General features: G+C 41.2%; 1 protein-coding gene across 2 annotated transcripts in view; it reads right to left on the bottom strand.

Annotated features, from left to right (window-relative positions):
• Positions 1-6,081: 6,081 nt before the first annotated feature.
• LOC138642353 (collagen alpha-2(VI) chain-like) overlaps positions 6,082-12,732 on the bottom strand; it is a 668,325-nt gene continuing 661,674 nt past the window's right edge. For both annotated transcript variants that reach the window (XM_069730466.1, XM_069730467.1), the window contains one exon: positions 6,082-6,855. In XM_069730466.1, coding sequence (XP_069586567.1) covers positions 6,248-6,855 — 608 coding nt within the window. In that variant the 3' untranslated portion in view covers positions 6,082-6,247. The remainder of the gene's footprint in view (positions 6,856-12,732) is intronic.

Here is a 12,732-nt window from a genome sequence, read left to right as displayed (position 1 = left end):
TACCTTCATTAGACACTATCGGCTAGATCTATCCTCCTCAACTGACCTTACCTTTGGTAGAAGGGTGCTGCAAGCGGTGGTCCCTCCCTAAGGTGTTCCTTTCTCCAAAAATCTCTCAGGTGTGCTGTCATGGGAGACGGGAAAACACCAAGGTTACTTACTGGTAGCCGGTTTTTCCGGAGCCCATGACAGCACCTGTATATTCCCTCCCTTCTTTTGTCACCCTTTGGTGCGCACTTTTAGTTGGGTGTTTTTTGTTATTATTATAATGTGGTGATGGATTACCATGTGTACTAACCAAGGAGGCCTCTCATGCTCTGAAAACCAACTGAAGCGAGGGAGAGGTACCGCCCTTTTGTTTCGGTAGGTTTCCTGTCCCGACTGGGCGGATCCCTCTCTCAGGTGTGCTGTCATGGGCTCCGGAAAAACCGGCTACCAGTAAGTAACCTTGGTGTTTTTGATCGCTTTTTATTCCGATTTTTGTGAGGCAGAATGACCAAAAACCAGCTATTCATGAATTTCTTTTGGGGGAGGCGTTTATACCGTTCCGCGTTTGGTAAAATTGATAAAGCAGTTTTATTCTTCGGGTCAGTACGATTACAGCGATACCTCATTTATATCATTTTTTATGTTTTGGCGCTTTTATACGATAAAAACTATTTTATAGAAAAAATAATTATTTTTGCATCGCTTTATTCTCAGGACTATAACTTTTTTATTTTTTTGCTGATGATGCTGTATGGTGGCTCGTTTTTTGCGGGACCAGATGACGTTTTCAGCGGTACCATGGTTATTTATATCTGTCTTTTTGATCGCGTGTTATTCCACTTTTTGTTCGGCGGTATGATAATAAAGCGGTTTTTTTTTTTTCTTACGGTGTTTACTGAAGGGGTTAACTAGTGGGCCAGTTTTATAGGTCGGGCCGTTACGGACGCGGCGATACTAAATATGTGTACTTTTATTGTTTTTTTTTTATTTAGATAAAGAAATGTATTTATTGGAATAATATTTTTTTTTTCATTATTTTGGAATATTTTTTTTTTTTTTTACACATTTGAAAAAATTTTTTTTAACTTTTTTACTTTGTCCCAGGGGGGGACATCACAGATCGGTGATCTGACAGTTTGCACAGCACTCTGTCAGATCACCGATCTGATAGGAGTGCAGGCTGCTTCACAGTGCCTGCTCTGAGCAGGCTCTGTGAAGCCACCTCCCTCCCTGCAGGACCCGGATCCGTGGCCATCTTGGATCCGGGTCTGGAACAGGCAGGGAGGGAGGTAAGACCCTCGCAGCAACGCGGGACTTACTGCAGGGAGGGAGGTAGGAGACCCCCGGAGCAACGCGATCACATCGCGTTGCTGCGGGGGGCTCAGGGAAGCCCGCAGGGAGCCCCCTCCCTGCGCGATGCTTCCCTGCACCACCGGCACATCGATCATCTTTGATCGCGGTGTGCCAGGGGTTAATGTGCCGGGGGCGGTCCGTGAGCCCCGCCGATCACGCTGGACGTACTATCCCGTCCATGGTCATAGGGGCCCACCCCACATGGACGGGATAGTACGTCCGATGTCAGAAAGGGGTTAAGATTTTTAAGTTCACGTTCAAGAAGCTCCTGGAACTTGTTCATGCAATCAGCCCTAGACTGGATGGGATAATAATAATAATCTTTATTTTTATATAGCGCTAACATATTCCGCAGCGCTTTACAGTTTTGCACACATCATCACTGTCCCCGATGGGGCTCACAATCTAGAATCCCTATCAGTAAGTCTTTGGAATGTGGGAGGAAACCGGAGTGCCCGGAGGAAACCCACGCAAACACGGAGAGAACATACAAACTCTTTGCAGATGTTGTCCTGGGTGGGATTAGAACCCAGGACCCCAGCGCTGCAAGGCTGCTGTGCTAACCACTGCGCCACCGTGATAAAAAAAAGGATTTTTAAGTTTCAAATGATCAGATTGATTAATGGTATCCTGGGAAGAATCACCATGCCCCTGCAATTCGTGTAATGTCAATAGCGCAATCTGTTCACAAAAATCCAATGAATGAAACTCATTTTCTTTGATTTCACACTGATTATTACTGGTATCCATTTCATCAGCCCAAAGATGTTTCCTTACTGTGAGATTACGAACAAATTTGTTAATGTCCAGTATAGTAGAAAAAAGATTGAAATTATGATCTGGAACAAAATTTAATCTGAGAGATATTTTTAATTGTTCAACTGAAAAAACCCGGGAGGACAAATTTAACACAATTTCAGGACTCATTTCGGCATGAACGTCTTTTGGCGTGTCTGCATGCCAGAATTGCCTTCTGTGTTTCCGGCCACCACGCCTTTGGCGTTTTTTGTTCTGTTCACATGCTTAGTGGAACTGCAACAAGCGGGTTCATTCAAAGAAATGTCAGACATGCTAAGACCATTATCACCAGAGTCTCCTTCATGAGAATTGAAACTAACAAACTGTTTATTGTGTTTCTTTCTGTAAGTTGTATGTCTCAAAATGGAGTCCCATTCATTCCAGTCATATACTTTGTTGGATGCGTAATCTTCCAAATCGCGCTGGAATTTACGCTTTTTTCTGAGCATGACCTCATCTTCTAATTTTGTCAAATCCTCTTGGGTTTTCTTGAAAAAAGAATGCCAGTCTGTATACAGTAAGTGTTCAAAATAATAGCAGCTCAATATGACTAACCAGATTGATCACTGCTTTTGGTATGAATTATATTGCCACATGTAAACAATTTACCAGTTGGTGCAGTAGATTAGAAAACCAACAGAAAGGGGGGTGTTCAAAATAAGTGTGGAGTTCAATTAGTGAGGTCAATCATTCTGTGAAGAAACAGGTGTGAATTAGGTGGCCCTTATTTTAGGGTGAAGATAGGACATGTTGTACATGCATTTCTACTTGAAAGTCTGAGAAATATGTATTTTGATTAAAAAGTTGATTGGAGAGGGTCAAACTTATAAACAATGATAGGCTACTCACCTAAAATGATCTCCAATGTTTAAAATGGAAAGCCGAACCAGAGAGACCAGGAAGAAAATGAAAGACTACCATTCAAACAAATGGAAGACTTGTCAGAATGGCAAAGGCTCCGCCAATGATCAGCTCCAGGATGATCAATGACAGTCTCAAATTACCTGTGAGTACTCTGACAGAAGACGCCTGTGTGACGCTAATCTCTTAGAAAGAAATGCCCACAAAGTCCACGGTTAATAAAAGACATGTACTGAAACGGATACAATTTGCCAAAGAACATTTCAACTGGCCTAAAGAGAAAAGGAGAAACGTTTTGCGGACTGATGAAAGTAAAATTGTTCTTTCTGGGTCCAAGAGCTGCAGACAGTTCTCCAGACGCCCCCAAACTCTGCATTCAAGCCACAGTACACTCTGAAGACAGTGAAGCAAGCATCATGATATGGGCATGTTTCTCTTACTATGGATCATGAACCAGTTTGCATATATTAAAATATTATAATACTTGAAGAGGCCATGTTGCCTTACACTGAAGAGAATACGCCCTTGAAATTATTGTTTCAACAAAAGACAACGACCCTAAACACATCAGTAAATGAGCAAAATCTTGGCTCTAGTCCAACAAAATTCAATTAGTATAAAGATGTTGTGATTATTTCTTGTTTTTGAACACACTATTATTTTGAACCCTACTGTACCAGCCGTAGCTGCCTGCACCTGCCGCACAAGTCTAATTACCAGCCGTACTTGCCTGTACCTGCCATTCCAGTCTATATACCAGTGGTACCTGCCTACACCTGCCGTGCCAGTCTGTATACCACCCATCAGGCATATGGGGCCCAGTAAGCAGAGGGGGGTCTGTATTGAGCCCACTATCTCCTGCTCACAAGGCCCCAGGGGCAAGATTCTGTGTCCTCGGACGCACATTTAGTTGAAATCTATTACCGTTCGGGAGGCTTCTAGATGAGACCTTCCATGCTATAAATACAAACATTCTTCCTCCTTGGTGTCTTGCAAAGCAGTCCTATCTAGTTTGCAAGACAGTTTGTTATATTTTCAAGTTAGGAATTGGGATAATAGTTCACCTTCAGTGCTAAGGGGAAAACATTAGACATGGGATCTTGAAAAAGTGGATAACAAATGGAGGCAGAGGTGAGCTGATTGAGATGCACCACGCATGCTTTACCAGAAAGTTTTTGGGTTTGTATTACTGAAATTCTCCAGTAGATGCCAGTAAAGTATTAGAGATAGCAGGGCTGATGAAAGGGGGACCTAAAGGATTTTAACTTTCCCAGATAGACAGAAGAAAAAAATGAGATAAAAAATTGGACTATGACCCTTAAAGGGAATCTGTCAGCTGTTTTTCCTTTGTAAACTGAACACAACATGAGGTAGGGGTTAAAACACAGATTTCAATGATGTGTGACATGTCAGGCTGTGTCCTGTTTACTTATACTGAAGGTTTTATCACCTGCTGATTAGAATGGTGCAGAATACAGAAGTGACAGTAGCACACATGTTAGTCCGACTCCTGGGATAAGCAGCTCACTGACTATAGACAACATACATATAGAAACTAGAGTGGGTGGGGTTAACTCTCTCAGCTCTGCTACATTGCTAAATCTATGAATTCTGATTGTGTCAGAACCACTGCACCCAGTAAACTAAGTTATACATCACTGGATTCAGCATCTCTTTGCCTATATCATGCTGCTCTCAGATGAGATAGTAAAAACCTGCTGACAGATTCCCTTTAGAGAGCTTTACAGAGATCTTTCACTGATCAAGGACAAGATGGCAAATAAATAGGTGGTCACTTAAAACATTCAGGCAGAGCCTGTGCATGAAAACTCACTGTGCGATGTCTGTTAGGATGTGGATGGGCAGGCGCTGTCCACATTATGGCCTTTGGAGGGCGTAAAAAAAGGCCAGGAGCCTGCTGAGAACAGGGGCCCGTTGGCCGCCTACCGAGTGTGAAACAGACAGATAACCTTGGCCTCCTCAGATTAATCAGATGGAAGAGCTCTGGTAGCCTTAGGGCTCCTGCAGCAGCAGATGAACTGGCTGGATCCAAAATGTTCCTGCAGTGTTTGAGAGAGAGCGAGCTTGAAAAGCCTGCTGGGGACTATATGGAGAAACCTGACTAGTCCAATGGCGTCCCTAGCCAGGTTCTCCCTGCCCCACTCCAGTTTAGTGACAAATCTCTCCATATTGTAGGGATCTGTACTCACTCGGCTGCCGTTGAGGCAGGCACAGGGTGCGGAATTACTGGAATGTGCAGGCAAGTTTATTCAAACGGTATAAACTGCTCTGATTAGAAAAACAAATGAACAGCCTATCCCGGTACAAAGTAACAAACAAAAAAAATCCACATTCCATGTAGTACAGCGGCTCTGCCTACACAGTGTCTTTAGCACACACACTATGGGAGGTCTCCACACCTCCAGCCACAGACACTGAATGAGGCAATTGGCATCCATGTTATTCACCAAACCACACCCTGGGGTTGGGCTATGTGAGTGGTCATTCCCACCCATCCCTTATGACCGCTCGTAAAACTCGGCCATGGAGTGGCCCAAACAATTCTCTCAGCACTATATGTGCTGGAGCATACTTCTGAGCACAATTTGCAGCAGCTAATAGCCACAATGACACATATCTGCACTCAAGGACTTGTCCGGCGGCCATCTTACAATATGTGCACACAAGGAAGAGACCTGTAAATCAAGTGGAGCTGGAGAAAAGCCATCCGAGGACTAGTCAGATCTTTCCCTATAGTCATCGCTCAGAGTTTTAAACTGCGTTCTCACAGAAACACCGCAGCGTTCCAGAGTAAAACATACTTTTTCAATCGTGCAGCCAAGCTCGGATTGATGCTTTGCGTACTTTGAACAGTAGGAATCTAATGACTGGATTATCATATTGCTTTAAACCCACAAATCCTATTCCATCTCTGCATTCTCCACATACCCATCAGTCTCTTAATAAACCAGAAATCATTGTGAGTATGACTAACTAATCTGACCAAAATTTCTGATCAGAAAATGTTTCTAAAAGATGCAATTTTTATGGGATGTCGGAAAAAAGACTATAAGACAGTGATTAAGAATGCGAATAGTCCTATTTATTTACCGGTTAAAGACATACATTAATAATCGCATGACATTATCTTCTCTTAAAGTTAATGGTCATTCTCCAATTTAAGAATATAAATGCCCATGTTCCATAGGTAACAATGTTAATATATCCATACGCTACAACAGACTGCTTACCCCAGCCACTGCACAATGTGCTTTACAAAGGTTGTAGTAAATAGCTGCTCAAACGTTTGGATCCTAAACAGCGCTGCATTGTCCTTTAGTGTCAGTTGAGTCAGTCTCTCCATATTTATGGCCATGCCAACAGCAATAGCACTTGTAGCAATGCCATTCTGTTTAAGTGAGTTCACAGCCTGGACAAAGTTCTTGTTGCTGTTCATGCCATCAGTTATAAACACAAAAGAGACTTCTGCATTCTTTCTTGCACCTTTATGCCTCCCAGACCGACTTTGCACGATGTTTTTGATCACATACAGAATGCCAGTGCCGATATGCGAGGACGATTCATAGTATACAGCCGTGGAGGGCAATGTCTGAATGCTAGTTAAATTAAAACTGAAATCTAAAAGCACATTTTGCTCATTTTCATCTCCATACTGGATGACTGCAATTCTGGCTCCATGTGAATCATTATCACTTACAGCAAGCTTAAGTTCTTCTGCTATGTCCTTAATAAATGTCAGCACTTGCACAAAATTCTCACTGCCGATTCTTTCAGAACCATCCACAAAGAAAACAATGTCCACAGGTCGGCCCACCAATGGTCCAAGTGTCACAGCTGCAATACACAAGAAATATTTGGTTATAATTCCATTTTAAATCCCCCCCAAAATAAATATATTTGTACTGTGCAAAAGTTTTGGGGTTGAACAAATGCCACAAAGTAAGAATGCTTTCTAAAACACAAGTGTTAATAGTTTTTTTGATCAACTATTAAAATGCAATGTGAATGAACAAAAGAGAAATTTAAATCAATCTTTGATGTGACCGTCCTTTACCTTTATTTTTCAAGAGACAATTGCAAATAGTTTTTGAAGGAAGTTCAGAGGGAAGTTATTTCAAACATTTTGAAGAACTAAACGCAGATCCTCTGTGGATATAAGCTTGCGCAAATCCTTCTGTCTCTTTGTGTAATCTCAGGGAGATTCAACGATGTTGAGATCAGGCCTCTGTGGGACCATGTCATCACTTCCAGGACTGTATGTTCTTCAGGCTAAAGATAGTTCTTCATAACATTGGCTGTATGTTTAGGGTTGTTTACCGCTACAGTGTAAATTTGGAGCCAATCGGATGCCTTCCATATGGTATTGGATACCACATAAACCCTAATTGGATATGAAAAACCACAAGGGTCAAGAGTATATTTACCAAAATTAAGGCCTGGGCTTAATTTTTGTGGCATACCAAGTAAGTTACAGCGCTGGCACTTGCACTTTGTTTATGGATACCCAGTTTTACCATGCACCGTGGCACTTTATCCTAAGGAGTAATTTATATCCATGTCCCCTTATGGGACTAACAGGAACATGGCAATGGTGACTCCCATATATTCAGTGTGCTCTCACATTATTTACAGAACATAGTAATTGTATTTAATTGTATTTTTCAGTTGTTAACAATGCTATACTTTGGTTCACTAAATTCCCATGTCACCTGCTTTGGTATTGCGTCTCTGGATTGATGTAATTTGTATAATTTTAATATTAATAAATTGATAACATTTTGGTAAATATACTCTTGACCCTTTTCTTGTGGTTTTTCATACCCAATTAAGGTTTGTTGTGTGGTATTGATATTTTTAGTTTTTTTCATTGCATAATCTCTTGATATCCTTTTTGGGAAAATCTGTGCTTACATGGTATTGAACATATCGGTTTGTATTTCTCAGCATTGATGACACCATTCATCCTGACCAAATCCAAAACTCTATTTGCTCAGATGCAAACCCAAATTTGCAAGAAACCCCCATCATGCTTCATTTTTCCTGCAGACCAAGGGTAGACATATCATTGGTGCATCCTGGTCAGCTGCACAGGTGGCCAAGACATAAGGGGTACCAGTTCCACCTTCAAAGGTGGTGAAATGTTGTATGATGAGCTATTGGGCTGTAAAGGGCACTTTACATCAATTCTTATCATAACTGAATAACTTGTTAAATGTTTGCTTAGAGTTCTGGTGGATTAAGCAAGAAAATCAATAGAAGAGGCTTTCTGACATGAGGAAAATGAATATTCCATAGAGACTAGCCTATGTCGTGTTTCTGAATTGAATTATTCCTTAAGGCAAATGAATGTTCTAACATTAGGTGCATTTTTCAATTATATCTGGGATAGAGGGAATGACTGCTTCCAATTAGAAGCAATCAAAGCTTTTGTCACTAATGGATAAATTGTAGTTGTTCTTCTCTTAGGTGCCAGATTGTCTGTTTCTAATGAGAGAAGGGCTAGATGACTTGTATTGGGAATATCTGTGTTGGAAATGTTTTTCTTAACAACTAGAAGACCTCTTCCCACAATTTTTTTTTATTTTGGGACATCCCAGAAAATGTTATCTTATTGAATGCATCCTTTGCAACATATGCTGTACTTCCTAGGAAACACTTTATGTAATCTTACCGGGGTGTCATAAGATCTCGTAAGGGTCTTCTAAAATGATTTGTGAAAATGTTCATTAATCGTAGATGAATAAATATTTTTAATAGATTTTTGCCATTTTTCAAAGGAGAATTAATATTGAGATCTTTCTCCCAATTAAGAATTAAGTTATGTTTTATAAATGAGGCATCTTCATTGAACATGGCATGGCATGCTTGGTTTTCCATATTTTTTTGTTCTCTTGGTTACGAATAACAGAGGAAATAACTTTAGAAAGGAGAATTGGAGACTTTTAATTGTTTCTGATATATTTCCTGATCTCTAGGAAAGTATATATAATCTTACAGAGGAAGAACGAAGTTATTTTAAGTGATTGAAAGAAAAAGAGTCTTTTTTATTTCCTTCTATTATTCCTAATTTGGCAATACCTTTCTTCTCCCATAATCTATAATTAAAAGGGGAATAGTAATTTGTAAAGTGGCGATTGGGATCATTTCAAATGTGTTGAGAGAAATTTGGGGGTTACTTGTACAATTCCACAACTTTCATACTAAAATGGCAGAACTTATCACTGGGGGACGAGGTTAATCCAGATAAGGATCAAGAAGATGAGAAAAAAAAATAGAGAAGGAAAGGTAAATTATATGAACAAAAAATGTCTCTAGTTCTGGGTGTGGAGAGAGGTGAATATTCATTTCTCTTAAGTAGCAGCACCCAGCAGCTGCAGGAAGGCTCTGGCCGACACTGTGCAGTGTGCGCGCTACTCAAGAGCAATGAATACTCACTACTCTCTGCGCGTTCAGTCCCGCTGTACAGAACAGTGAGTATTCCGGCAGCTGCCCTTCAGTTTGTAAGCAGCACATGGTATCCCTGCCATGTACTGCTTACAAGCATAAAGCAACTTCTGGCATAGGAACAAGATGCTCCAAGGAGTGTCGGGAAGGTAAATGTATTTTTTTTATGTTTTCTGATGGGGCCATGCATACCAGGATGGGGGTGGGGGCCAATCATAAAATTGGGGTCATACATACCAGGACCGGGATGTGGGTCGTCACCCTCTGAAGAAGGGCCATTTCCGATATGCGCGTCGGGGCGTGTGCCGCACTAGGAAACCACCGGTATCCAGGTAACTAACTTTATAGCCCACAGGACTCTGCCTTCATTATACCCCTCACTTCAGTCACTTCTAATACATGACTCTTTATATCAAATCATTTAATTCATGCACTCTATTCACTACCATGTATACATTCTTAGTCTGGTCTTTCAGCTATTCATGCTGGTATATATATAATTCTTACTGGCAGATGCTCTCTGTGGCTTTTTTCTGACAATACATAATTTGTTTGTATAATCCATGCTCTCTGTGGCTTTTTTCTGACAATACATAATTTGTTTGTATAATCCATTAAGACATTTTTACCTGGTGTGGTGTCTCTAATTTAAATATATGGTGTCATATTTTTATTATATTTTTTATTTATACAAATTATGTGTTACTATTTGTGCGGACACCTCTTGTGCTTGTAGTACTATGTACCGCTACTAAATAAAGGTATTTTTACCATAATATCTATTATTGTCCTATTTTATTTTACCTTTTTGTTTGGGTTTCTCTCTTTGCGTTTATACCAGGACCGGGGTTGGGGGACAATCATACCAAGATGCTGTTAAAGAGAAATGAATATTCATTGTCCTCCATGCCCATGGGTGTGGAATGCAGTGAATATTCATTTATTTTTAGCAGCGGGCACAGGAGTTAGCAGCAGCAGCCGCCTCCTGCTTCTGTGACCTGCAGCTCCGCCGATGCCACTCCCCACCTCACAGCCAGAGCCGGTACATCTGAACGATAAGACACACCCCACCCTTTTCCTCCACATTTTTGGAGGAAAAAAGTGTGTCTTATAGTCCGAAAAATACGATACTTCATGATAGTGATACAATTTATTTGGTGATACTTGCATTTATTTGTGAAAAAACAGAAATTTGGTGAAAATGTAGAAAATGTAACAATTATTCAACTTTAAATTTTAAATCACAGAAATATGTCACACAGTTAATAAATAACATTTCCCACATGTCTAATTTACATCAGCACAATTTTGGAACTATTGTTTGTTAGGAAGTTTTAGGCTATGTTCACACTTTGCGGATTCCACTGCGGATTTTTCCGCAGCAGAATTCCAAAATCCGCAGTGAAAACCCGTTGCGGTTTTTACTGCGGTTTCTTCTGCGGATTTTCATCTGCAGTTTCCTATTGGAGCAGGTGAAAATCCGCAGAAAAGAAGTGACATGCTGCGGAATGTAATCTGCAGCGTTTCCGCGCGGATTTTTCTGCAGCATGTGCACAGCGTTTTTTGTTTCCCATAGGTTTACATTGTAATGTAAACTCATGGGAAACTGTTGCGGATCCGCAGCGGTCAAATCCGCTGCGGATCCGCAGCAAAATCCGCAAAGTGTGAACATAGCCTAAAGGGTTAAAAGTTGACCAGCAATTTTCATTTTTCCAACAAAATTTACAAAACCATTTTTTAGGGACCACATCACACTTGAAGTCAGTTTGAGGGGTCTATAGGAAAGAAGATACCCAAAAGTGACACCATTTTAAAAACTGCATCCCTCAAGGTACTCAAAGCCACATTCAAGAAGTTTATTAACCCTTCAGGTGCTTCACAGGAATTTTTTGAAAAAAAAACAACCTTTTTTTATTTCACAAAAAATTGACTTCAGATCCATTTTTTTTTAATTTTCACAAGGGTAACAGGAAAAAATGGACCTCCAAATTTGCTGTGTAATTTCTCTTGAGCATGCCGATACCCCATATGAGGGAGAAAACCACTGTTTGGGTGCACAGCAAAGCTCAGAAGGGAAGGAGAGCCATGTCACGTTTGGAGAGCCTCTGATGTGCCTAAACACTGAAAACCCCCAAAAGTGACACCATTTTGGAAACTAGACCCCTCATGGAACTGATCTAGATGTATGGTAAGCACATTGAACCCTTAAGTGGTTCGCAGAAGTTTATAATGTTGAGCCGTAAAAATAAGACAAATCAAATTTTCCCCACAAATATGTTTTTATCACAAAATATTGCATTTTCATACGGGTAACAGACAGCGTTGGACTAGAGCACCTTGGGCCCACTAGAGAAAATCATTCTTGGGGCCCACTATGTAGCTGCATAGAAATAGATACAAGACCACCAATTGTGCAGTAAAAAGCGCTAATATCAGGGTATAATATAAGGTAGTTTACGTCTTAATTATGTAGCAGGGGTTGGGGTAGCCTCCTCACAGAATATAATTTAGCCCCCTCATAAAATATAACGCAGTCCCCTCTAACAGAATATAATGCAGCACCCCACAAAATATAATACAACCCCCTCAGGTATAACGCAGTCCCCACCATAGAATATAATGTAGCCCCCTCATAGGCTATAATGCAGCCTCCCTCATATAGTATAATGCAGCCACCACAGAATATAATAGTCAACTGAGAGAATGCAGCCCCACCACAGAATATAATGCAGCCCCCCCATAGAATATACTGTAGCCCCCTCACATAGTATAATGTAGCCCCCATAATATAATGTAGTCCCCAGAGAATAATGCAGTCGCCCCACAGAATATAATGTAGCTCCCTCATAAAGTATAATGCAGCCCCTCTCCACCCCCATCATTGTCCTCATCACCACCTCCATCATTGCCTTCTCCCTCACCACCCCTATCATTCTCCCCCACCACCTCCATCACTGCCCATTCCACCACCTGCATCATTGCCTCCTCCCCACCATCATTGTCCATTTCATCACCTCCATAATTGCCTCCCCACCACCACCATTGCCCATCACCTTCATCATTGCCTCCCCACCATCATTGCCCATCACTTCCATCATTGCCTCCCCTCACCTCCATCATTGCCTCCCCACCACCACCATAATTGTCCATCACCTCCATCATTGTCTCCCCCCACCACAATCATTGCCCATCACATCCATCATTGTCTCCCCCACCATCATTGCCCATCACCTCCATCATTGCCCATCACCTCCATCATTGTCTCCC

Source organism: Ranitomeya imitator, chromosome 6 (genome assembly GCF_032444005.1).
Source record: "Ranitomeya imitator isolate aRanImi1 chromosome 6, aRanImi1.pri, whole genome shotgun sequence".
NCBI lineage: Eukaryota > Metazoa > Chordata > Amphibia > Anura > Dendrobatidae > Ranitomeya > Ranitomeya imitator.
This window is presented reverse-complemented; position numbering and strand designations above follow the sequence as displayed.